Source organism: Trifolium pratense, linkage group LG7 (assembly GCF_020283565.1).
Source record: "Trifolium pratense cultivar HEN17-A07 linkage group LG7, ARS_RC_1.1, whole genome shotgun sequence".
Lineage (NCBI taxonomy): Eukaryota > Viridiplantae > Streptophyta > Magnoliopsida > Fabales > Fabaceae > Trifolium > Trifolium pratense.
In genome coordinates this window covers 30,129,932-30,157,568 of record NC_060065.1, presented here as the reverse complement: position 1 = coordinate 30,157,568, position 27,637 = coordinate 30,129,932, and the positions used below count along the sequence as shown (strand labels likewise).

Sequence of the window (27,637 nt, the reverse complement as noted above, 5' to 3'; positions counted from 1 at the left end):
CTCCACATGTCCTCCATAGTTGTGAATTGTAAAACCATACCCAAGCAATTGGCAAACCAAGACCAAATTTTGATTGCAAAATCACATTCAAAGAAAATATGAAAAGAGGATTCCAAATTTTTACAACAAATGCTGCACATTGAAGTTAACAAACATCCTCTAATCATGAGATTGTCCTCAGTAGAGACTTTGTTATGCATGAGTCTCCAAGCCAGAAGGGATTTAAAGGGTGAAATATCTGGACTCCAAATCAGTTTGGCCCAATGTAAATCTTGGAAATGCTAAACCTTGAAAAGATAGGCCTCTGAAAGCTGCAAGTCTCCTGTATCTGTGTGCTTCCATAACAATTTATCCTAAGAAGGCTCTAAGGGGATAGTAACTTGCTGAACAAGGCAACTGATAGCATTATAATGCTGAGATAATTGAGTAGGTATATTCCATTGTCCATTGACTATGTAATCACTAACTGTGGAAGTGAGGGATCGACTGATGTGGGAAGGAATGCTAAAAACTTATGATAAGACAGACCCACACCAAATATCATTCCAAAAGCTAATAGAATCTCCATTACCCAAAAGCCAGATAGAATTATCCAAGATAACAGATGCTTCCTCCTTGATGCTGCTCCAAATGGAGGAATAAATGTGATGTTGAATTACCTTTCTACCTCTTAAAACTCTTGCTTGAAGAAGCTTTGACCAAGAGGCTTTAGAATTAAACAAAGACCAACACAGTTTAAGGTTGAAAGCAGTGTTTAAATTAGCCAAAGATCTGAGATTTAAACCCCCTTAAGCAAAATGTCTACATAACTTCTTCCAAGCAACTATAACTAATTTCCTTTAATGAATCTAAAAAATAAAAGTTTTCTTATATATAGAATCAGAGGGAGTATGTATTTTTTTTTCTCTGTCTCTTTGTAAACTTTGATAGTCTATCTCAGCACACCTTATGTTGAGGAGACTGTTTTTAAGTTAATATATATCTCATTTTGGCTTGATAAAAAAAATGTATTTTCCTTTCTTTTTATACAACCAATAACAAATCATTAAAAACTCACTCATCCTCGGTCAAATTATATTTTGACATTTCATATTATAAAGAATATTTGATTAAAATATAAACAAAATATATTTTGACTTTTGTATTAATTAAGACGGTAAAATAAAAAATAAATAAATTTCACAAAAATAAAAAAGTAAATTAAAAAAGGAAAAAGTCTAGTCTACGGTGTTGTTTCCTTTTGCAGCCTGTAACGCTTTGACAACATGAATACACAGAGAAACTCTCCACCTATTAGAACAATCCAACCCCAACCCATTTCTTCTCCCTCTCTCTCTCTCTCTCTCTCTCTCTCTCAATTTCAACTTCTTCACCCCACAATTCTACTCCTTCACCTGCTCCCACTTTCATTCTCTTTTCCACAATCTGTTAGGTACTACTACTTTCTTTTCTTTTCAAAAAAACCATCTTTTTACTTTGAAACGCTTAAAGTTCTACTCTTTTTCTTCTTACAAGATCATATAATCTTCTGGGCTACTCTATAAAATGATTCTGTTTTGTAAAAAAAGATTCTTTTTTGTTTCTGTAAAAAATCATTTCACTGATGGTCTTGTTTTGTTAATTATTTACTGTTATATGTTTTGGACTGTTAAAACGTGTTGTTTAATTCAGTTTTTTTTTTGTTTTTGGTGTTTTTGCATTTCTGGGTTTTGTATTATGATATTGTTTTTAGTTGATTCTTTGAGGTTTTCTTTTTAGGTTTGGTGTTTTAGTTGATTTTTAGGTTGATTGTTAGTTAATGATGCTGCAAAATGAAAAATGGTGATAAAAATAAAAGGGTATTTTTTTGTTTTGTTTTGTTTTGATGAATTTGAATTGGTCTAATAATGCTGCTAAATATAAAATGAGGATAAAAAATACAAGGTTTTTTGTCTGTTTTTGATGAATTTGAATTTGTCAATAATTTAAATTTTGATGTGTTGATTGGATCCTGAAATTGGTTCTGATGAACTTGGTTGTTTGTGTGTTTCAACTGTTTGGTATGATTTGAAATTTTCAAGTTGTTGTTTCATACATAGGTAATGGATTCATTGATATTTGTTTTTGAAAATTTGAAAAAAGATTGTAAAGTTGGTCCACTATGCTTTGTTTTTTTCCTTGTGCTTTTCTGACAAACAAGTTATGTCCATGTTTTTTCATGATTTTCTTTAGCTTAAGTTGTTTGGATCTTTCATGTATGTCACGTTCTCTTTCACAGCATCACATGCTATGTGATTTTGAGTCTTTTTTTGTGAGTGGTGAATTTGCAAGGTTCTGTTTTTGTAGAGGTTTTATGGTCATTAGTATCTTAACTTTTTGAATTTGTTTTTCACTTTTCATTGTTTATTTCATTCTTTTTTCTCTCACTCTTCACCAATATAACTTTTGGAGAAAAAGTGTTACCTTTTACCCTTGATTGACTCATCAATTTGTTTGTTTTTTGTTCTACTGGTTTTTTTTCTTTTCCATTTTAAACTTCTTTAGAAGTTTTGTTTTCATTCCAGAAGAAAGAAAGAAAGAAAGAAAACTTATATGGTTTGTTTTTTGCTACAGCATATCACTCAAGATCCTCCTGAGTGCGGCGGCCCTTGATGTGATAGTTGATATTGCGGAGTAAGTTCTTGTTGGTTTTGCAAATGCTAAACTTTTCTAGGCCGAGAAATCAGCCAAGGGCAGCCAGATCTATGTCATTAGGCGGTAAGGTTATTCTGCCAAATTTGAGCACAAATGGTGGTTTGACTAATTTTCTGTTTATATTGAATTAGTCTCCGGTTGCTTAACATTTATCGATTGCATAAGGTGTTTATATATGAATTAGTTGTCGGAAGTTCTGTGATTTATTTCATGTTGGTTGGTTGTTCGCGTATTATAAATAATTATTCGGAGTTATAGTTATATTGAAGCTTTAAGATATATTTGTTCTCATTTATGTTTCTGCCTATCAGGTATGGACTATGTGGATCCAAAAAGGAAGGGAAATTTTATCGGGAAGGTTTTTCTTCTTGTAGCATTAACGGCATTATGTATTTTGGTGATCAAGAGATCTCCGTCTTTCACTACTCCTAGTCCGGTAATCCATCTAATAGATACGTGAATGTCGTGTTTCTATATGAATGTCTCTATATCTATAAATTATATTAACTAATGTATGCGCCTATGCGTTCATCGTGATGTTTTGATTTATTGATCGGGATTCTGCTTCTCTTTTTGGTCCAGTTTTCTGTCCATGAGCCTGGTGTCACTCATGTTTTAGTGACGGGAGGTGCTGGCTATATCGGTTCACATGCTACCTTACGTCTTCTGAAGGAATCTTATAGAGTTACCATAGTGGTATGTCTCAATAATACTGAAAACTTCTCTGTGATAAAGTTGAATGCAAATACAATGACCAGTCTGTGCTAAACAAACTTTGTCTCTTTCAGGATAATCTGTCGCGTGGAAATTTGGGTGCCGTTAGGGTTCTTCAAAGCTTATTTCCAGAACCTGGAAGGCTTCAATTTATATATGCTGATTTGGGGGATGCAAAATCCGTATCCTTGTTACAGAAAATAATTTGCTGTTGAATTTTTACTTCGATCGATGCATATTTGTTAATGAATCTCCCGGAAAAATTGTTTACTTGACTGGTTATTAGGTTGATAAAATATTTTCAGAGAATAAGTTTGATGCTGTGATGCACTTTGCAGCTGTTGCATATGTCGGAGAAAGTACACTTTACCCTCTTAAGTAAGTACTTGTAGATTACATTTGGGAACATTAGTTCCATTTGATAAAGTTGTACTTTTTTTTGGATCTTAACCCTTTGGTTCCCAAGGAGAACCCGAGTTCGATTCCCGGTGGGAGCAATTATTGGCTAGACTTTACTTACCTCGTGGCCAAACTTTGGATTACAGGGGCCCCCTTCCCCTAGGAACCAGAGGGTTAACACAAAAAATGTTGTACTTTTTTTGGGGTCTTAACCCTTTAGTTCCGAAGGAAAAAGGGACCTCGGTAATTTGGAGTCAGGCCAGGAGGTAAGTAAAGTCTGGCCAAAGATTGTTCCATCAGGATTCGAACTCGGGTTCTTCCAAACTGATAAAGTTGTATTTGTGTACTAAACACAATTGTAATGAATCCATTTGAGTTCTACTTTATTTATGTTCTATAACTTGTTTTTCAGGTATTATCATAATATTACATCAAATACCTTGGTGGTATTGGAGTCTATGGCTAAATATAATGTGAAGACATTTATATATTCAAGTACATGCGCAACATACGGGGAACCTGAAAAGATGCCAATTACAGAAGTAACTGAACAGGTGCGAAATCCAAGTGTGGTTGAGTTATTGAGTTTAGTTTAAAACTTTTTATTTTTCGTTGCATCTTGCAATGGCTTACATCGGAGTGTAGTATTAAATCGATATATACTTAATTTCAGAAACCAATCAATCCATATGGAAAAGCTAAGAAGATGGCAGAAGATATCATCCTTGATTTTTCTAAAAATTCCAAGATGGCTGTAATGATTCTAAGGTTTGTATTTTACATCAGCACTTCTTATTTTTCATGTCTTTATTGGCATTATATATACTAAAAGGAAAAGTGATATCGGTAATTTTGGATTATTTGACATACCAAAACTGTTAATTTGAACATTAGAATTTAGAATCATTACTGTTGTAATTATTGATCTTTTTTTTTGTTGGAAATATCTAGATATTTCAATGTGATTGGATCAGACCCTGAAGGGAGATTAGGCGAGGCGCCAAGACCTGAACTTCGGGAACATGGTCGAATTTCAGGTGCCTGCTTCGATGCAGCTCGCGGTATTACACAAGGCTTAAAGGTATATTAATATTGCCATTCTTACTTTTTGCTAATGTTTACATAAGTCAGCAAATTCAACCTGTTATGAGACTAATTGTCGGAATAGTATTTGATACCTTGCTAAAATCTTAGTAGATGAATAAATTTTTTACTAGTTCTTGTAGAAAATATCAAACGATTTTGCCATATATAAGTTACTTTGATTTTTGTATTGTGTTCAACAAGACTACATAAAACCGTGATCAAACATAGCATCGAACTGACCGATTCAACCGTTTGAACCTGTTTCTAAACAATGCTCTAAGCTAATAGTATATCATGATGTAAAATGAACCTGTTCTCACTGCATCTGTTGCGACCTTACAGGTTACAGGAACAGATTACAACACACCTGACGGAACATGCATTCGAGATTATATCGATGTAACCGACCTTGTTGATGCTCATGTCAAAGCTCTCGAAAAGGCAAGACCTGGTAAAGTTGGGATCTACAACGTTGGTACAGGAAAAGGTAGGTCAGTTAAGGAGTTTGTGAGCGCTTGTAAAAAGGCTACAGGGGTTGACATCAAAGTAGACTTCCTTCCGCGCCGGCCCGGCGACTACGCCGAGGTTTACAGCGACCCAACTAAGATCAGGCAGGAACTGAACTGGACTGCACAATACACTGACCTTGAAAGGAGCATACAAGTTGCATGGAAATGGCAGAAATCTCGCCCTAACGGTTACGGAAGTTCTTAGAGCTATAGTGAGGAACACATACATAGCAGCTGCCATTATATTGCTCTCTCATACATGGGATGATGAATTTTTGTTCTTAGGGAGTTGGTAGTTCATTCATTATACTTATTTGTATTCAACATATATAATAATAATGGTTCAATAATATAATGTGCAGGCTCTTATATAGCTTTATTTTCTGTTTTATTGATTTTTCCATTCTAAATAAAAACTTAATTATGAAGCATTTCCCTCCCTTGTATTTGGTTGCATTTTGTTTGGTGGAACTCTAGCATGTTCAAGTCAATCATAATTTTCTTATGGGTAATGCTAACCTGTGCCCCCGGGACAATGGTTAAGGAAAAAAAAAAAAAAGGTTTCAAATTGAAAATATCACTTTTTAAACTTTTGAAAAGTTGACTGCACAAGTATCAATGCCATATTACTATATTTGATTCCTTAAACAGTGCTCCCGGGATACTGTTTAGCATTTTCCTTTTCATATTTTCCTAGATTTTTAGGCTTCTTTTGCGAGTTTGGACACGAGTAGTTTTGAAAAAAAAGGAAGAAACAAGTGGAAAGAATAGAGGAGTTATTCTCTAAAAATAATCTTTCAAAAAATGTGAAATATTTCGCTATTTTCCCCTCCCTCCAAAGCCCTCTCCTTCAAACTTGCAAGTTACAAACACAACTTTAGTTTCTTTGGAGAAGTGATGTGAGAGAGAATTTATTTTTCTTTTTTAAATTAAGAATACTATGAAAATAATTTTTAAATACGATTAACATATTCTCTGATCATTTATCATGTTCTTTCAATTATTTTAAAAAATATTTTATAGTGTTCTTAATTTAAAAAAGAAAAATAAGCCCTCTCTTCACATACTTTCTAAAATCCAACTCGCAAACAAAGTTTCGTGAAACAACAAATACACAAACAATGACATATGTGTACCAATAATAATCCAGATTACAGGATAGTAGTGACATGTACAAAGATTGTCTTTCGTGAAAATCCATCGGAGATTGTTAATTGTCAATCTAAACCATATAAATTTCTTACAATTGAGTTTGACTTTAGGCAGTAGACATAATGAATGGTTGAGATTTCACCGAAGAAAATATGTCACCGTAGATCATAAAGATCATAATCCGTAATAGATAGAAACAAGATTTTTATGTTCCTTTATTAAAAATCTAATGGTTAAAAAAAAATGACATTGATGTTTCACTCATTCACCAATTTTTTTTATCACATCACCTACTTTTTTATTTTATTTTCAAACTCAATCACCTACTGAATGTGTCGTTTTGTTGGAACATCTCGAGCCCACAAATTGATTTACCGACAATATTTGAATGTTTGATTTTCTTTCTTTTGGTTGTTGAGGGAAGATCCAGTGAATGATTGTGTTCTTTTTAATTTTTGTATCTTCCTTCCACCGTTTGATACTTATTCAAAAATATTAGTATTATTTTGTTTTTACATATAAGCAATTTGTTAAATGCTGAACTATTTGGTTTTTTGCATTTTGATTTTTGAAGTGAGTGTAATTTTTCCTTTCTTTTGATAATGCTTTGTATTTTGAGCTAGCATAACTGCATAAGTGGTAATGTAAGGGCAAGTTGGAATTTCTTGAAGGTCGTATTATATGTCCCTCTTTTGATATTTTTGGTGTACTTAGTTTGTTTTAAAAAGAAAATTCAAGAATTATAGATTGGTGGTGTCTGTTTACTTTAAATTAAGTTTTTGAACTCAAATTAACTTTACTCAAAAAACTCTGAAGTGAAATGGTATCGGATTATTACATCTACATACTTCATGTAAATTGGACATTCGCTATGTATAATTGTGCAGATTAATTCTTTAAGAGTTTTAACAATATTGTATTCTTTAGATTTGATCCAAAATTCATTGGTTAAGTTGGAAGGTATTCTTTGGGAGCATTGCTCCCTCTCTTTCACACCCAAAAAAAAGGTCAAACAATGCTTCTTCCAATGACTTGGAGTAGTAAGGTTCTTCCACCCATTTCATATTCACCACCTATACTACTCATGCTATGGATGTGAGAGCGAAGGCATTATAACTACACTACGCTACCTCCAAAATCAAGATCTACATCCCGTCGCTACCTTTTCAGCCCTTTAAATGTTAATCTTCCAACGTGAGGGTGATCAGCGTTCTCATTCACGAAGCCAACCGAGTTGCTCATGGTAAGGAGCATGTGAGGGAGAAGGACCAAACTTCGTCTCTTCGAACGGAGCCCTGGTTTCCTTTTTGATACCATGTAACACCTCCTCATCAACAGACGTTTCCCGAATAACCATTCATTTCATGAAAATCAATTCCGTCCCTGTGGGCTTTTGAGGAGCGGGAGAAATTGTTGAAATTTTATGAAAGAGTCTCGGGAGCCAGGATGCATGCCAGACAGAGTAAGACACAAGAACATTTTAACTAGCGTTTATCAGTACATATTCTAACTAGTCCCTTATCAGTACATATTCTAACTAGTCCCTTATCACTTATCAGTACAATAATAGGTTAGAACATAGTACTATAAATGAGTCATATGTCCAGTCTTCTCTGTGCTTCTTCTCCATTCTTCTCTGTTCTTCTCCATTCAACAGCTCCATGTCTAGTCTTTTACTTTGGTTTAATGGGCTTTTGGCCAAGCCCAAAACCAAACATTTGGAAGTGACCTCATCCATGAGAGCATTTTCCCCTGTTCGAACCAAACATGGTTCGCAAACTCCTTTTGAATCTCAAAAGCCTTCAGCATTTAACATGTTCTATCGAATGTTGTTAGATGTGTATGGGAAGAAAATTGTAATTTTCCTTGATTATGATGGAACTCTATCTCCGATTGTTAAAAATTCAGATAGAGCTTTCATGAGTACAAAGTTATACCATTTTACCCTTTTTTCTCTCTCACATTTGATTCTAATTTCCTTTCATAAAATATAATATAACTATTTTTTTTAATGTTTTTTTATAATTAACTTAGATGAGAGCAACATTAAAGGACATAGCTAGGCATTTCCCGACAACCATTGTTAGTGGGAGGTGCTTAGACAAGGTACATTATTTCAAGAAAATAAATCCCATCATTTTTTTTAAAAATTTATATATATATATATATATATATATATATGACTAATTTGGAACTGGATTTTGTTTGTAATATTTGTTTTGTAGTTATTTAGCTTTGTAAGGCTTCCATAATTATACTATGCTGGAAGCCATGGGATGGATATCAAGGGACCGAAAAAGAAAGTGAGAAATGTTTTTGTACCAAATAAAAAAAATTATTAGTATTTTTTTTTTGTTTTTTTTACTAATTAACTTTTTGCATGTATTACTTTAGGGGGTACTTTCCAGCCTGCTCAGGAGTTCTTGCCCATGATAGATGAAGTTTATAAGATCATGGTGGAAAAAACCATAATAAATTCTCTGGTCAAGACATTGCTCCACTCTTCCTCTCTGTTCTCTATTCAAGACATTGTTATTCTCTTCTTATTTGTTATATGTTCTTCTTCTCTATCTTTCAATAGCAATGTCTACTCTTTTACTTTGGTTTAATGGGCTTTTGGCCAAGCCCAAAAACAAACCTTTGGAAGTGAACTCATGGACTCATTCCATGAGAGCTTCTTCCCCTGCACGCACGCATGCACGCGCGAGTGAGTGTATGCACGCGCACACTTCCTCAAGTCATTCAAAAATGCATTCGATGTCATGAATAATGATAATAAATTTTACAAAGGGTAAATTTGGTCAAACACGTGACAAGAAGAGTTATTTCTTTTATGGTTCGTGGATGACTTTTGAACATTGTCTTGCAATGTCTCATTGGATGTTAAAACTCGCTTTGTTGGAGGCAAAATTTGAAAGTATAGTCATTTTGATTTGACTATACAAAAAATAATACAAAAAACAGAAACAGAGTAATATCAACATATCCAAAACATTTCATTGAAAAAGGTTACTCATTGAAACAGAGTCATATCAACAGAGTCATAAAGCTTTTATGACTACATAATTTTTTTTTTTCTCTAAGTTTTGTTCCTCTCAAGCTACTATGCTATTAATTTGGTTGTGATTTTTTATTAATTTGGTTATTTTTTATTATTATTATTATTTTGTGAAATTATATGAGAGGAACGCTCAAAGGCATTGCAAGAAATTTTCCAACAGCCACAGTGACAGGAAGGTCCAGAGACAAGGTACGCTTTATTAAAAGCAAAAATAATTTTGAAATGGTTATTAAATATGATAATGAAAAATTGTCATGATATATAATTATTAATTATGGTTCTTAATTTCTGAGTTGTTTAATTATTTTTTTCAGGTGATTGACTTTGTAAAATTGGAAGAAGTGTACTATACACAGCAAACCATGAGAAATTCTTACACAAACTAAAATTTTGTTAAATAATTTATCTTATTTTTGTTCTAGATTTGTTACATTGTTTCAGACTAACAAAGTAGTGTTGTTCCAACCTCCAAGTCAATTCCTACCGATGATTGATGAGGTTTGATTTTTTTTTCTTAATTAAAATCTCTATTCATCCTCCATAAAATTGGTATTTTTGAACACATGTTGTACTTTATGATTAATAAAAAATTATATAATTAATTTTAGGTGCACAACATATTGTTCGAAATAACAAAATCTGTCCCAGGAGCAAAGCTAGAGAACAACAAATTTTGTTTGTCCGTTCACTACCATTGTGTTGATGAAAAAGTACAACAAAAATTGATGAATTAGTATACTTTTTTTTTATGATAAAAAATAATAATTTATGTTAACCATTTTTTTCAACTGAATATGTTGTTTTTTAGAGTTTGGCTCCATTGGCTGAGAAAGTTAGATTAGTGGTAAACGAATATCCAAAACTTAGGGTAACCCATATTTTTTTTTATAAAATAAAATCTACACTATTAATATTAAACGTTTTTCTTAAGAGGGGTGTCTGTCTCACAACTTTGAATGTCAAGCAAATATTAATCTATTTGGACCCACATGTTCTAATGTGATTTTGTGACACGGTTAGACTCCTCATACTTAAGTTGTTCTTAATTATAAAGTTGTTCTTCTATATCTTTGTGTGTGCGCATGCGTGCGCGTGTAAGAACAAATAATTCCTGCATGAGAAATAGTACAACAAGTAATCACTCAAAAGGAAGAAACATGAAAAGTTAGAATTTTTATTTTGTGTTACACATTTTGAATTAATTAAATTAAATGACATGGTTGGACTCCTCGTACAATTGTGAGCAAAATACTATATTTATATGTCTCATTTGGTGCCACTTTGTGGTCTTTTCAATTCATGCTCATTTCACTTCATAGATTGTATGTGATCTGTGAAATATGTTAGGTTTAATACTAAGGCTACAACTGAACCAACTCGGATCATGTCGGATAACAACACTCCACCTTACTTATGACTTCCTACATCAAGTAGCCAAGTCCAGGACAGGGTGTATATGTTGGAGAATAAGCACACACACTTTGTGTTATTGAAGAAGAGGAAGAAGATTTAGGAGAAAGAAAAGAGATTTTATTTATTATTGCTTCAAAAAAAAAAAAAAGATTTTATTGATTAGTGAATATGAGGGAAGAATTTACAAGAGGTGATATTTACACTTTATTCTAAATCCTACTTATAGAAAACAAAAGATAGGTGGTTAGCTTGATAGACAAATAACCAACTAACCAACTACTAACTAACAAGTTAGTTACAACCAACTAACTTGAAATGAAACTAACTTTTAAACTAGGTTTGAACAATTACAAAACAACATGCTCCCTTAATTTTCAAACCTATGCAACATGTTCAACATCATGATCTAAGTTGGAACACACCAAGTGAATTCCTTAAGTTCCAAAATCTGTCAATCTTCAAACTCTTAGTCATAATATCTGCAACTTGTGAACCAGTAGCACAATGAATTACTTTCAAGCTACCTTGATTCACCTGCTCCCTCAAGAAGTGAAATCTGACTTCTATATGTTTGCATATTCCATGCAACACTGAATTTTTAGCTAAGTTTATTGCAGATTGATTGTCAATTTGCAGTGTAATTGGCTTCTTCACATTGATCTTCAATTCCTTAAGCACTGAGTTAATCCATAGGGCTTGACATGCTGCATAAGAACCAGCAATATATTCTGCTTCACATGAGGAAAGTGCAACTACTGGTTGCTTCCTTGAACACCAAGCAATTGAAGCATTCAAATACTTGAAGAAATAGCAGTGGTACTCCTTTTATCCACTTTATCACCACACCAATCAGCATCTGAATAGCAAATTATCTCTGATTTTGCATTCACTGCTGACTTTGGAAAGAGAATTCCAAAATCTAGTGTGCCAGCTATGTACCTCAATATTCTCATAGCAACTTTCATATGAGATTGTCTAGGATCCTCCATAAATCTACTAATCAAGCCAACTGCAAAGCATATGTCTGGCCTGCTATGGCACATATATCTCAATGAACCAACAATCTGTTTGAACATTGTAGGATCCACTACATCTTCACTTTCATTCTTTTCCAACTTAAGATTTGTCTCCATTGGAGTTATAGCATAGGTACAATCAAACATATTAAATCTCTTCAAAATCTCACCACCATACTTTCTTTGATGTATCATTAATCCTTTTGAAGTTTTCAAAAATTCAATTCATAAGAAGTAAGAAATTTCTCCCAAATCTGTCATTTTAAATTCAGTCATCATGATAGTTTTGAATTTCTCAATCTTAGCTGTGTCACTCCCTGTTACTAAGAGATCATCAACATACAAACATATAAGAATGATGCTTGAAGTTGACTTTTGTACATAAACTTCATATTCTGACTTGCATTTGCTGAAACCTTGTTTCACCAGGAATCCATTAATTCTTTTGTTCCAAGCTCTTGGAGCTTGCTTCAAACCATATAGGGCTTTCTTCAACCTGTATACCATGTTTTCTTTACCTTTTATCACAAAACCAGGAGGTTGAGTCACAAAAACTACTTCTTCTAATGGTCCATTTAGAAAAGCATATTTGACATCTAGATGGTACATAGGCCAATCTCTTGCATTTGCTATAGCTACTACCAGCCTTACAGTCTCAATTCTAGCAACAGGTGAGTAAAATTCTAAGTAATCCAGCCCTTCTCTTTGCAGAAAACCTCTTGCAACCAATCTTGCTTTGTGCTTTGCTATGGAACCATCTGGGTTGAGCTTCAATTTGAACACCCATTTTACTGCTATTGCTTTCTTGCCTGATGGTAACTTGACTATCTCCTATGTCTGATTCTTCTCAGTGGCACGTAGTTCTTCCTCCATAGCTTGCTTCCATTTCATGTTATTCAAAGCTTCAATATGCTTAACAGTTTCTGCTCCTGCTAGCAGTGCAAAGTGTACTAGATTGCCACTTGCCATTGCCTCTGAATGTTGACAATCTCACCCAAGAACCTGAATCTTGTGATGCTACACAATGAACCAAAAGACTCTAGATACCAATTTGTTGGAGAACAAGCACACACACTTTGTGTTATTGAAGAAGAGGAAGAAGATTTAGGAGAAAGAAAAGAGATTTTATTGATCAGTGAATATGAGAGAAGAATTTACAAGAGGTGATATTTACACTTTATTCTAACTCCTACTTATAGAAAACAAAAGATAGGTGGTTAGCTTGATAGGCAAGTAACCAACTAACCAACTACTAACTAACAAGTTAGTTACAACCAACTAACTTGAAATGAAACTAACGTTTAAATTAGGTTTGAACAATTACAAAACAACCGTGTAAAGCTAGAACCTACCTTTCTAAACTCAACAGATTATAATGATCTGAATTTACATAAATTTTAGATTATATTCTGAAATTCTGGTACACGGTAGACAAGTGTTGTCCACGATGTTCAGACACTTGTCGTAACACTTGTCTTAGCAGTAAGAACAATAAAGCAGAGCATTAAAAACAGATACTGAAAAGCATAAACAACTCACATAATTGTTAACCCAGTTCAGCCTAACAGCCTAATCTGGGGGATACCAATCCAGGAGGAAATTCACTATCAGCAGTATTAATTCAGAGCTAAACTCCCCCGTTTACAACTCCTCACTTAATCCCTACCCAATGCAACTTCTACCTAGGAACTCCTAGATATGAGACCCCGTCTCACTCCCCTCAACCTTACAACCAGTAAGGATTTCAATAACAACAGAATGGAGACACTCTCCTTGACAAAGATGAAGACACACTTCAATAACATCACCACCTAGCCAACGACTAAGTTCACAATTTGGAGTTGCTTAAAAGCTTCCTCCAATTACAATACTCAACTCATTACCTATAGGTTTCTGAGTGAGGATATAGTGACCATCTCACAACCCGAGTGGTTCACTTTACACCAACTCTCCTAGAGAGTGGCTTAAAGACACGAAACCCTTAGGTTCTTCTACCCTTTGAGAAAATCTAAACTCTTTTCAACTCCAAGCCATCCAACATGAACTATCAAAGGCTTCTTAGGTTCACCATTGTTGTAAGAATAACATGAAAACCAATCATTACCAAAACTTGTAGATAACGAAAAAAATGAGAAAAGGTTCAAACCTTAGGTCTTAATCTCATTTCATGCGAACGGTATCGAGTATGGAAACTTTCAAAATCAACACCTTTGTTTCAAAGACGAATCTTGTTAGCTGTATATCAACAAGAGAACCAAATCAGTCTCTAAATTTTGCTGCATTGACAAAGGCGTGGTGAGAATAAGGGGATTTTAAGTTCACCTGCTGTTACTCTAGCTGCTTGAAGATCCCTCCCAATGGCAACAGATGGTACCAGAGTCAGGTCAGCTGCTCTGTGAAGAAAGTCTATATAAAACAAAAAAAAATCATGTTATGCTACCAAAATTCTGAGTCCAAATCCGAAAAAGTAAGCAAGAAGTTATTCATACTTATGACCAACCACATGGGTTTCACTAGCCAACTAAAGGTATATCTTGGAATGTACCTGGAGAAATAAGATTAAACATAAGCAAAAACCTAAAAATCATAAACAGAAGAGCCACACTATCTAAAATGGTAAAAATATTCTGAAACTTAACACTGGTATATGGGTATGAATGGATTGCTAAACGTGTTTTCCCATCACCACAGGTTAACTATAGATGATGTTAAGAAAACATGTATCACATTGAAAGAACCTGATTCACTTTAATGAATTTTCACAGAGATTAATTAGCTAACTAGAGGCACATACAAACTTGCAACTACATTCACAAACAAAGCATATAATGATTCTTTTCTTAGAGACATTCTAACAAACACCACATATGCAATGAATTTTCATCAACATATATCCTCTAAATTAATCAATAATCCAAAATACCTATATCAAAGAAAATTAACAGGACTAATGACTATACTTTCCTCTCAATTTATTCACTCACACAACTAAACCAAGCAAATATGTAAAATCAAATATCAGTTTTCAAATTTTTCTCTAAAATCTATTCAATTAGCATCTAAAACTGAAAAGGAAATCGGAATTAAATTAACACCTAACTTTTGTATACATATTTTGCTAATACAACATGATGAACACGTGAATCTGTGAGTAAAATCCGAAACCTAACGAGAATGAAATTAGACAGATCTGTGAACGAATCTACCTGACTGAACTTTGTTCTGAGAACGAAGATCGATTGAAAAAAACTCAAAGGTGATTGAACGATGGCGGCAATATTATTGATTCGTTTGAAATCGTGAAGAGGTGCGAAGGTTTCTAATTCACGATTGTGAAGAAGCGATTGTGAGAGTGCGATTTTGAGCATTGTGAGAGTGCGAAATATTTTAGTGTTTTTTTTCTTTTCCGGAAAGACCTATAATAGCGTTTCATGAAAAGTGCTATCAAAGGGACATATATTTTATAGCGCTCGCAAGGAAAGCGCTATTAAAGGCCCCGCTTAAAATTTATTTCCACTATATTATAGCACTTCGGACAAAAAGTGCTATTATAAGCGTCAGATTGAGATTTTTAATAGCACTTCAGAAAAAGTGCTATTAAATTAGTGTTATTGTAGGCCAAAATTGTAGTAGTGTCTTCAGGGAACATCAGCATCCATAAGAATAGTTGAATGTTGGTCAAGAACAATACCACAAAGTAAGGTAGGAAATGCTATGGGTAGTTGTAGAGCAAAAGATTTAGCATGTTCCAAAGTGGCATAAAAGACATAAGCACCACAATCAAACCTGACCTTAGTTCCAACAGCATAGATGAACCTAGCCAATTCTTTGGCTACATTACTGGAATGAGTGGTAGGAACCCAATTAACAGCAGCAAATTGTTCTACAAATTTCATTATCTGCGATTTCCAGATCAGTGACTTCTTCATAACTTCTTCCCAAAAATTTGTTAATTATGGAGGGAGAGAAATGAACACACTTGCCTCTCACACAGACCTGCATATACTCCTAGTCCTTCTTGCAACATCAGTATTAGATACCTTTGTGACATGTTTATCACCAACAACATTGTCACTCATGATGACAACTTCAGGATCACTCACTCCCTTACCTTCGGATAGGGACTTACAACTTTCATCTGACTCAGAGTAATCCACAAGGATATTACCAGATTTTGCTACCACAGAAGTTCCATATTTTTCAGTAGCATTATCATGGACAGTTTCAGGTACCCCAGATGTACCAACATTTGTGGCAGTTGCAGGTGCCACTGATGTACCTACACTTGGTACTACATTTGTCTCAAGTGCCATAGATGTTTCAACATCTGACACAACATCCGTCTTAGGGACGAGTTCCATGAGTGAATCAACAGCAACTCACTTATGGCCTTAGTGGAAGTCCATACATCATAATTAACAATAGCAGGGGGACACAAGAGAATCAACCATCAGTAGTTGATCAACTTTCAATACCAAAGAACAATAATCCTTTGCTCCCAAAAATAATAACTCCTCCTTGCTAGAAACAACTGAAATGCCTATCCTAGGTGATTTGGATGACACTCCAAAGTGTAGATAACAATTCAACCATTGGACATAGGTTGAAGCAGCTCCAATGTTCATAATCCCATGAAGCTCTTTTCACTACAACAGAACAAGAGTTCCATGCTCTTATAGACTTGATAATATCAAGTTAGAGTAAACAACCTCCATCCTGTTTCAGAGAAATACCACCAGATATATTGAGAAAAATAAGTATGTCAAAAAATTACACCTGACATATCTTCAAGATCTCACAACTTCAGAATAAGGACTCCTCATTAATAACTTTCCAGAGCACTCTAGAGAATTATACATTCTCCCCTTCAATAGCTGCACATCTAGTGGTTGGTATACACAAGTTACTCTCCTCCAAACAGAATCTGTTTCATGGCCATAAACAAGATTCCATAAATCTGTCTCCTTTGATCAGAAGGATTCTCCAGATGTCAGAGAAAATGTCCTTGACATTTAAGCTTGACCTCCACATAAATAATTTTAATGAGATACCTTTATCAAGCTTACACAGGAAAAGCAAAACACACATCTGCACTACCACTTACTTGGATCAGAAATAAACTCACCCAAGAAGTCAACCATAAGTTTCTAGTGTCAAAATAAATCCAACAAGATTCTGCATACTGCTGGTCAGATGTAGCAACATATGGGAGGACATCAGTCCCCTTCTCAAGGAACACACCAAGAGATCCTTTATCAAAGCCACTGGAGGTTGGCTTTTAGGGTTAGAAGCAAAAATAAATTGCTCACAACTTCCTTGAGATCTCTCTTCAACAAACTCATATATGAGTGCCTTTATGAGTGGACTTGAGATCACCCTCAAGTATCGTTGGCATCTCCAACAAGTTAGTTGAACCTCTTCAGAGGAGAACAGAGTGTTGCACACTCAAAACCACCAGAAGTTTTCCATCATATATATATGCCGCAGAATTCAAAGCAGAAAAAAACTCCTCAACAAACTTCAGGCACACCATAATGACCTTTGCACAAATTCCACACTCCAGGTGCAACAGGTTAACATAGGTTTGAAAATAAATCAAACCATACAGAAGCTCAAACATCAAAGCTATACACCGTGCCATGAATAGTCCATCCTCCACTTCTAGGGACCATTCAAACAAATATGAACTTCTTCAAGTCCAAACAACTTTTCAGTATTCCTTACTTGTTCATAACCAGAAAGTATCTTCCCTAGGATCTCACCCAGATACAGAACAGGATGCCTGCTCTGATACCAATTGAAATTCTGGTACACAGTAGACAAGTGTTGTCCACGATGTTCAGACACTTGTCGTAACACTTGTCTTAGCAGTAAGAACAATAAAGCAGAGCATTAAAAACAGATACTGAAAAACATAAACAACTCACATAATTGTTAACCCAGTTCAGCCTAACAGCCTAATCTGGGGGATACCAATCCAGGAGGAAATTCACTATCAGCAGTATTAATTCAGAGCTAAACTCCCCCGTTTACAACTCCTCACTTAATCCCTACCCAATGCAACTTCTACCTAGGAACTCCTAGATATGAGACCCCGTCTCACTCCCCTCAACCTTACAACCAGTAAGGATTTCAATAACAACAGAATGGAGACACTCTCCTTGACAAAGATGAAGACACACTTCAATAACATCACCACCTAGCCAACGACTAAGTTCACAATTTGGAGTTGCTTAAAAGCTTCCTCCAATTACAATACTCAACTCATTACCTATAGGTTTCTGAGTGAGGACATAGTGACCATCTCACAACCCGAGTGGTTCACTTTACACCAACTCTCCTAGAGAGTGGCTTAAAGACACGAAACCCTTAAAAGACTACATCTTTGATATTCTATTTTAGCTTCAAGTTTCGGTAAATAAAATAGGGTTAGCAGCACCCTTTAAATAGCAGAGCCTCGTGGGCTTTTCACAATGATCCAGCTCTAAGAAATCTTCTAGATGCAAAATATATATTTTTACCAAATCTTTCTTTGCATCAAATATTCCTCCCATAAATATATTTGTTGTAAATATATTTTAAAATTAAATATTCTAATCTTCTTGAAGCACAAAGATTTATTTGAAATAAATCTTTTATATTTTCTGCAGCAATCTTCACAAGATATATTTTTGAAACAAATATTATATTTTCTAAAAGTTATTTTATTCCTTTAGAAAATAGAACTAGGGTTCAGCTGCCTTCTGAAACACATTGATCACGTGCGCCTTGTTGAGTAAGAAACCACGAAACAATTCTTCAATCAAATCTTCGAAAGATTGAGTAGAAAATAAAAACGCTAGCTGGCGCGAACAATCAGACATACAAGTGTTGTTACATCTGTCTCAACACTTGGTGTACGCACATATGTCTCAACACTTGGCTAAAAGATATTTTTGCAAAATATAGCCAACATACAAAAACCCAACATATTCCACAACATTTTATTGAAAGAGTCCAAAACCTTTCTTTGAAGAATTTTAAATCGCAGAACTCCTCCCATTTAATTAAACTTCATTATCAATTTCTATCTTTTAGCACTTGAGAGCCACATTGACCTAAAGCCACTAGTTGGGGAGACACTCCATAAAGAAATATCCCCCGCACGCCTTAATTGATTAAAATTTTCAGAGTAGTAACATAATTTAGTAGCAATTTTTTCAAGGAACATAATATTCAACCGGCCTATATATGAATGTACATCATGTGAAAATTAGCATACGTTTAATTCGACGAAGACGGAGCGCAACCATGGTTATTGTATTGATTGTTCTGGGTGTTATGGGATGCGGATCCGAATATATTATTTCCCCCATATATATAATTTTGTTTTTTTAACGAGCCAAAATGAGATATATTAACATAATCAACCCCCGAGCATAAGACATACCGAGAATCAAAATCATATACAAATCATACAAGGCCCAAACAAATCAAAGGACTAGACCACCAACTATGGCAGTTTGAAGCTAATGTAATACTCGTCGACTTTAACCACCTAAATGAGAACAGTTACAACCCGGATGCATGCAAGCCAAATGAGCTGTAAAAATGATTGGCGCGCTCGGGAACCACGTAAACTGCAAGGTACTGAAATCTGCCAAAGGAATGCCTAAATTCCAAAGAGAACCAACAATACCATATGAATAAGTGACGGGCCGACTCGACCTCGCCACATCCAAAAACACAAGTGTGAGCGGTAGGAGATAAGATCCGTCGATTATATATAATTATAATCGGCCATGGTAGACAAACGTGTTATTCAAAATACAGAGCGAGAGATTGAAGGGAAAGAGGTGAAAAAAGAAAAAGCGAGAGATTTTCTGCTTGTTGTTGATGAAGAATGAAATGAAGTAGGAGAATATATGAAGTAGGGTTTTGGGATCGGGATTAGGTGATTTACCTTTTAGCTTTCGTCCGTTTGATTTATCACTAAAATAAATAAATATAGAAAGTAACTAACTATTAAAAAAAACTATTAAAAATAATTACTGTAAAAAAAACTATTAAAAATAATATAATAAAGTTAGTATAAAAAAATATAAAAATAAAGGGCTTAAATGCACTTTTGATCCCCTATTTTCAAAAAAATGAAGTTTTGGTCCCCCTATTTTAAAAACCCACTTTTTAGTCCCCCAATTTTAATTTTTTTTGAGTTTTGATCCCCCATTCCATTTTAAGGCTAATTTTGTTGATGTGGCATTGTCACTAATGCATATCAGCGTCCACGTGGACAAATTTAATATCCATGTCATTATTTATTTTTAATTCAATAAAATTTATTTTATAAAATAATTTAATTAAACCTAAGAAAGTTCATTAAAATAAAAAATCCAAAAATTCACAACCTCTAATTTATTAAACCTAAGAAAAAACAAACAATCACAACATGGACATAATCATCTTTGATTCATATCAAACAATTGCATATTGAAAGCAAGTTTTGTGTTTCAAGAACCTTCAACTTTCATCATCATCCAACTTTATATAAAACCAATCTAGAATTAAACTTCAAACTTAAAACAATTTTTGGGTTTTCATTCAAACTCATCCAAAGTCATAGATAGTTTAAAGAGTATGAGTAATTTCTATTGAAACACAAAATCATCTCTAATTTCTTTTCGTTTTTAAAAATTCAAAAATTGTTGAGTTTGAACGGAAACCATAGGATTAGTGAAATCCATAAGGAATGATTCTCTCCGACGGTGAATAAAATTCTAGTAGTTGAAGGTTTGATAATCAGGGTTTCAAATTTCATATTTTATAAGATTTAACAATTATTATTTCAGTTGAATATATAATTCTAACAATTAAAATATTTTATAAATAAAGTTTTATTGAATTTAAAAATATATAATAATGACATGGATATTAAATTTGTCCACATGAATGTTGCCACATCATTAGTTACAAGGCCACATCAACAAAATTAACCCCAAAATAGGATGGGGGATCAAAACTCAAAAAAACTGAAAATAGGGGGACTAAAAAGTTGGTTTTTAAAATAGGGGGACCAAAACTTCATTTTTTTGAAAATAGGGGGACCAAAAGTGCATTTAAGCCAAAATAAAGTTATTATAAAAAAAAATAAAGTTATTATAAAAAAAAAAAATAAAGTTAATTACTATTAAATTTACTAAATTACTCTAAATATTGCTAATCAAATTTATAAAGGTAAAGTTGAGAACTCACATAGATTGGCAGATTTTCAACCTATATCTTTGGTGAGTAGTTTGTATAAAATTCTATCTAAGATTCTTGCTAACAGGATTCGGAGAGTGGTTGGCAAGGTGGTGTCAGATTCTCAGCTTTTGTTCAAAACAGACAAATCCTTGATAGTATTCTTATTGTGAATGAATTGGTGGATGATGCCTACAGGTTAAAGAAAGAATTACTAATGTTTAAGGTAGACTTTGAAAAACATAAAACTCGGTCGATTGGAGGTATTTAGAAGAGGTTACGTGTAAAATGAACTTTCAATTTGTTTGGATGATGGAATGTGTTACTACTGCTTCACATTAATTCTTATTAGCGGGAGTCCGACATAAAAAAAAAGTTGGCTTAAATGTAGTTTTGCCCCCCTAATTTGATTAAATCGGAATTTTACCCCTCTGTTTTAAAACGCGGACTTTTACCCCCCTGTTTTATATTTTTTTGGATTTTGCCCCCCCTAAAATTCTGCTTTCGAGTCACAACTTCAAAGTTTCGCACACAACTCAATTTGGATCAATAATTCACCAAACGGACATCGAAATGACCGTAATCGAGTTATCTTTCCACGAATCAAACCCCACTAAATTTGGAGTTACAAAGAGAGATTAATTACCGTTTTAGTGAAGGTATGTCCCCCAAAATTCTGCAAAAATCTGCTTTCGAGTTACAACTTCAAAGCTTCGCACACAACTCAATTTGGATCAATAATTCACCAAACGGATAACGAAATGACCTTAATCGAGTTAGCGTTCCACAGAATCAAACCCCACTAAATTTGGAGTTACAAAGAGAGATTAATTACCGTTTTAGTGAAGGTATGTCCCCCAAAATTCTGCAAAAACCTGCTTTCGAGTTACAACTTCAAAGCTTCGCACACAACTCAATTTGGATCAATAATTCACCAAACGGATACCAAAATGACCATAATCGAGTTATATTTCCACAGAATCAAACCCCACTAAATTTGGAGTTACAAAGAGAGATTTATTACAGTTTTAGTGAAGGTCTGTCCAATTACTAATTTTGCAGAAATCTACTTATGACCTTCAAATTCAACATCGTCTACCAAACACATCGTAACTCCAAATTTGATGAAATTTAAATGAAAACAAGGGTAATTTCATTAGCTTTCCGGACATGTAAATACTATTGAAAAATGAGCTACATGGTGAGAGACATGACAAAAATACCAGTAGTAGTTCCATACAATAATTGATTTGGACAGACCTTCACTAAAATGATAATTAATCTCTCTCTGTAACTCCAAATTTAGTGGAGTTTGATTCTGTGGAAAGATAACTCGATTACGGTCATTTTGATATCCGTTTGATGAATTATGGATCCAAATGGAATTCTGTGCGAAGTTTTGAAGTTGTGACTCGAAAGCAGATTTTGTGCAGAATTTTTGGGGGACATACCTTCACTAAAACGGTAATTAATCTCTTTTTGTAACTCTAAATTTAGTGGGGTTTGATTCTGTGGAAAGATAACTCGATTACGGTCATTTCGATATCCTTTTGGTGAATTATTGATCCAAATTGAGTTGTGTGCAAAACTTTGAAGTTGTGACTCGAAAGCAAAATTTTAGGGAGGGCAAAATCCAAAAAATTATAAAACAGGGGGGTAAAAGTCCGCGTTTTAAAACAGGGAGGGTAAAATTCCGATTTAATCAAAACAGGGGGCAAAACTGCATTTAAGCCAAAAAAGTTTTCAATACATTTTCAAAATTAAGTCACTGTTCAAAAGCACTTGTATGAGATGATTTCATTGATTTGAATACCTTCTGACTTTTTTTAGTGTGAAAGGGAGGGAGCAATGCTCCCAAAGAATAACTTCCAACTTAACATTTTTTGATCAAATCTAACCACAAGAATGCAACATTTTTAAATCTTTCATGGAAGAATGTTGATGTTCATAGTAGACCTATCCAATTTAAATGATTAATCTCCATAATTATACGTAGAGAATACTCAATTTATATAAAGTGTCTAGATGTAATAATCCAATACAATTTCACTTCGGAGATTTTTGAATGAAGTAAATTTGAGTTCCAAACTTTATTTAAACATACACCAATATATAATTCTTGAATTTTCTTTTAGAAGAAACTTAGTACACCAAAAAATATCAAAGGGTAGAGGGAGAAATAAAACGACCTTCAAGAAATTCCAACCTGCTCTTACATCTGCACAAGAGTCGATTCTCAACCTTGACATGACAATGCAGTGGAATTGTGGCTCTTGGACTGAAAATTGCAAAATTTTTTTTTTTTTTTGAGAAAATGACTCATTTTATGCATTAAATTTCAATATCGCTAGTTCTAAATTGTTACTGTCCCTCAACTATCATCGCTATAATTTTATTTCCCACCCAAAACGATTGTTGGTATTCAGTATTCACGTTTTTACATGGATTTATTACTGCTACAAATTTTTTGTTATAAATACATGGTCTTAGCTAAAAATCACATGCTCATTAAACTTTGGCAGGAACTCTACACAGTCATAATTTTGCTTGAAATAATAATACCTATAAAAGGTAGTACAAATATGATGTATATGAACTTGCAATAAAATGATCAGCAGTAATTTTTGCAACATTGATAATTAGGTCAAACAAATATCGTCATAAAATTTGAATCCTATAACACATTTACCCAACTGATTATACGCAACCAATACAATAGCCACGATAAGGTGTAAAAATTCCTCAGGAAAACCACACACCATTCAAATCATGAAAGACATTGAATCATGAGCTCATGAAACAGATTGTAGTGCTCTATCAAAGCTTTCTTCAGCTGCTGATACCCTCTTGACCAGGACATGGTCTGGGTGTGAAAGTTTCAGCTGGCTGCAAAACAGTACACATTTACAAGTCACTCACTGGTGAAACTTCTTTATCAATTGCATAAACTAAGCACAGTACTGGTTTGTTTATAATGCTAGTAGAATTGCCAATGATATTAGAAAAAGATTCTTTGTAGAAACTAAATTCAGTATGTCATAACTACCTTATTGTGTTTGACACTGACAATACCAGTAAACTACAAAACATTAGCATACAAATAACTTTCTAAGTAACAAGGGGGGCAGGGGACAATAAATAAACTCACGGGGACAAACAGCGTAACATTGCATGTAACATTGCATTATATTGACACAAGAAATACATAACCAGACCTCCAGAACATTTTAGAAAGGGAAAACACAATGTCTAGAAGTATAACGGTACATTCAAGTTCAACCAAAAAGACACAGTTCCACACAGGAAAGTTAGATAGGTGATTGGTTATCAAACTTAAAAGGATACATACATCTCATAGATATTACCGATGCAAGCTATTTACAATGGAAATTCAAGAGGAAAACAAAACTATAAGTATGCCGGTTTCTCTAAGCATCAAGGCCTTTAGATTACTAGGGCTGTTCAAAATGGTTTTATCCCAGCATGGTCCCGTTCAAATTTGAAGAATAATCAAATCAATAAACAGAACCTACGCGTATAAACAAGTATTTTAACAAAATATATAACTTTTTTTACATATGTATACGATGTCAGAGTTTTGGACTTGTCATTATACAATTTCACTATTGGAGTTATACTATGGCATTAGATTCTGTTGATACTTAGAAATTGGGACCAAGTTATGTACCATTATTCATACAACTGATGTTATGCTACAAATAACTATTTACTATTGAATGATATGTTTAGAACATAAATAGTTCAGTCAAGAAACAGTTTGAGTGAGATTTGACACACGGATGAATCAGGTTTAGGAAACAAGCCAAATTCAGAACTGTGATGCAGTTTAGTTTCTAATATATGCGATCCATGAAATATTTTAGGTTTAATACGAAGCCCCTAAAGCTGAACCCACTTGGATCATGATGCCCCACCTACTTATGACTTCCTACTTCAAGGAGCCAACTCCAGGACAGGGTTTAAAACCAGATTATACCATTTTAAACCCAACAGGTTATAATGATCTGAATTTACATAAGTTTTAGCAATATATAGCACAGCTTCTTATTGAAAGCGTCGACAAGCTTTCTCTGGTGAATTTTAAATCTCGGAACTCCATTAATTAATTTCATTACCAATTGCTATCATTTAGCACTTGAGAGCTACAAACATTTGGCCTAAAGCCACTAGTTGGGGAGACAAATTCCATATAGAAATATCCCCTACAGGCCTTAATTCATTAAAATTTTAAGAGTTGATTCATATTTTAGCAGCAATCTTTTCAAGGAAAAAAAATATTCAACCCGCCTACACATGCATGTACATCCATGGTAGGATATATATTTTCAATGAAAAACAGCGAAATAGGGGGTCAATGACAATCAATAAAGATGTCCAAAGAGCTTACCTGAATGATTTAGAAGATGGTTTGCCAAGGTGAAGACAACATACAACAAGATTGGCCAGTGTTTCTGGATCCCTAGCATCCTGTAAAATCACAAAAGTGTATCTTCACCACAAACACCATTTCTAAAACCAATAATTACCATATAAAACCCTACTTCAGCATAGCCTAAAGATTAAAATTAAGGGTCATACCGTACTAACTTGTGTCCTAAGGGACACCTTAAGGAGTCCACAAATACTAATTATGTCTTGAAAAAAACAATTTTAACTTTTTGAGAAATGGAATGCACAATTTCCAATAAAGATTTCTATCTTTAGTACACTAACAAGTGCCCTAAGCATACATCGTACATATTAGCATTTCTCTTAAAATAAAGAGCCAACCAAATTTCAAGCTTTATCAAAAAGAATAATATCAAACCACAAACAGTCTTCTATATGAGAAAACAAAAGCAATATCAAAAGTTTAATCAAATGAATTGAAACGAAATAAACATGCCTTGTTAAGTGCTTCAACCAAAAGAGTCTCAGCTTCATCAAAGTTACCCATTTGCATGCAACAAACAGCCTTCCCATTCAAGAGCAAACTAGTAGACTGATATCTCTCAGACAAATCTTGGAAGATCAAATTCGCCTCCTGGATCTTCGCCCCTCCCTAATCCACCAATACTAACAAACATCACATTCCAAATTCACCCACAAAAACATAAATTTTCTTATTTTTCAAAAATACACTTTTCATCGCAATAATACATCACATTCCAAAATCACCAAAGAAAGCATCATCAATTAATTTACTCATTTTGTTTACAAAAAAACCCTTTTTCGTGTGGATAGCAATAACAGCAACAATAATAATTTATTTATGTATGAAAATTACCACAGCCAAATCAAGCCAAGCATTGGCAAGTTGAGTAAGTGTATGATCCTCATCAATCTGCTGCATAATCCTAAGCTGTCTCTCAGCATAATCAGACCTATGCATCTTAATAAAGATTTGCACATTCAAAGCAGTCCTGAATACAAACCAAGATCCAATCACTTAACAAACTACTATATCTATATCTTCTCCTCATGATCATAATCATCGAAATCGAAACAACAACAACGAATAAATCAATCAAATCAAACGAGAATGAAAACAATTTTACAGTTCCATAGTTCCACCAGCATTAGTATACTTAAGCGCCTCATTGAAATCATTTTCATGCAAAAAGATAATTCCAGCAACAAGTCTCAAAGTCGCATTGTTTCCAATAGCAGGATCAGCAAGCCATTCTTTGATACTCGCGATCGCAGATTCCTACAACAACAAAAACGGTTACGATAAATTGAAGAGAAATTGATACTCGCGAAATCGAAATTGAGAAAAGCGAGAAATTAAGACCTTTGAATCAGGAGAAGAGAAATAGAGAGCGAGTAATTTAACAGCTTGAAGAGGTGTAGGAGCAGAATCGTTGATTTCAGAGATGACGAACTGTAACTGACCAAGTGCGATGTAGCAACGGTGAACGAGAGTGTCGCGTTCGATAACGTCGTCGGGAGAGAGGCCGTTAACTTCGCTGCTGTTGATGGCGGCTTGATATGCACCGAGGTAGAAGTTGTTACGGAGGTTGAATAAGTGATCTGGTGTAGCCATTGATGATTGATTTGGATCTAGATCTTGTTGCAGAGGAAGAAGAAGGAGATTACAAAATGTGAAGAAGAAAACGAAAAGGAAAATTGAAGTGTGTTTTGTTGTGAGCTTTTATTGTAAATTGGATTTGGGCCTTTCTTTTTCAATCAACCATTTTTCTCTTCCAACACATCGGGTTTCTTTTCTAACCCCCGTTTTTCTATTTTTTGCCCTTGTTTAAAATTTTCGGAATGCGTTTTCCGAGTTCAAATTCGTAAAACACATTTCAAATTTTTTTCAAGGCAAAAAAATAATTCAGAAAACACGTTCGAAATATTTATCAAAGGGCAAAAATGAAAACTCGAAAGTAAAA

General features: G+C 34.1%; 2 protein-coding genes and 1 long non-coding RNA gene across 6 annotated transcripts; 1 reads left to right on the top strand and 2 right to left on the bottom strand.

Moving 5' to 3' along the window:
• Positions 1-1,234: 1,234 nt before the first annotated feature.
• On the top strand, positions 1,235-5,760 carry LOC123898088 (probable UDP-arabinose 4-epimerase 3). The gene is made up of 10 exons (XM_045948953.1): positions 1,235-1,432; positions 2,593-2,736; positions 2,985-3,109; positions 3,256-3,369; positions 3,462-3,569; positions 3,674-3,765; positions 4,199-4,340; positions 4,460-4,554; positions 4,738-4,867; positions 5,215-5,760. Exons 2-10 carry the CDS (start codon positions 2,676-2,678, stop codon positions 5,584-5,586), a joined length of 1,239 nt encoding a protein of 412 aa, XP_045804909.1. The 5' UTR covers positions 1,235-1,432; positions 2,593-2,675; the 3' UTR covers positions 5,587-5,760.
• Positions 5,761-14,014: 8,254 nt separating this feature from the next.
• LOC123898166 lies at positions 14,015-15,637 on the bottom strand. 4 transcript variants are annotated; one of them, XR_006805273.1, is made up of 5 exons: positions 15,230-15,636; positions 14,513-14,568; positions 14,346-14,429; positions 14,170-14,258; positions 14,019-14,077 (listed from the first exon to the last, which is right to left on the bottom strand). It is a non-coding gene; the product is annotated as an uncharacterized LOC123898166 (long non-coding RNA). The 4 variants fall into 4 exon arrangements; XR_006805274.1 differs by having other exon boundaries at positions 14,019-14,067; XR_006805275.1 differs by having other exon boundaries at positions 14,042-14,080; positions 15,230-15,637.
• Positions 15,638-23,756: 8,119 nt separating this feature from the next.
• On the bottom strand, positions 23,757-27,375 carry LOC123899124 (coatomer subunit epsilon-1-like). The gene is made up of 6 exons (XM_045950192.1): positions 27,037-27,375; positions 26,801-26,952; positions 26,530-26,665; positions 26,149-26,304; positions 25,651-25,730; positions 23,757-24,128 (listed from the first exon to the last, which is right to left on the bottom strand). Exons 1-6 carry the CDS (start codon positions 27,286-27,288, stop codon positions 24,035-24,037), a joined length of 870 nt encoding a protein of 289 aa, XP_045806148.1. The 5' UTR covers positions 27,289-27,375; the 3' UTR covers positions 23,757-24,034.
• Between the last annotated feature and the right edge of the window lie 262 nt (positions 27,376-27,637).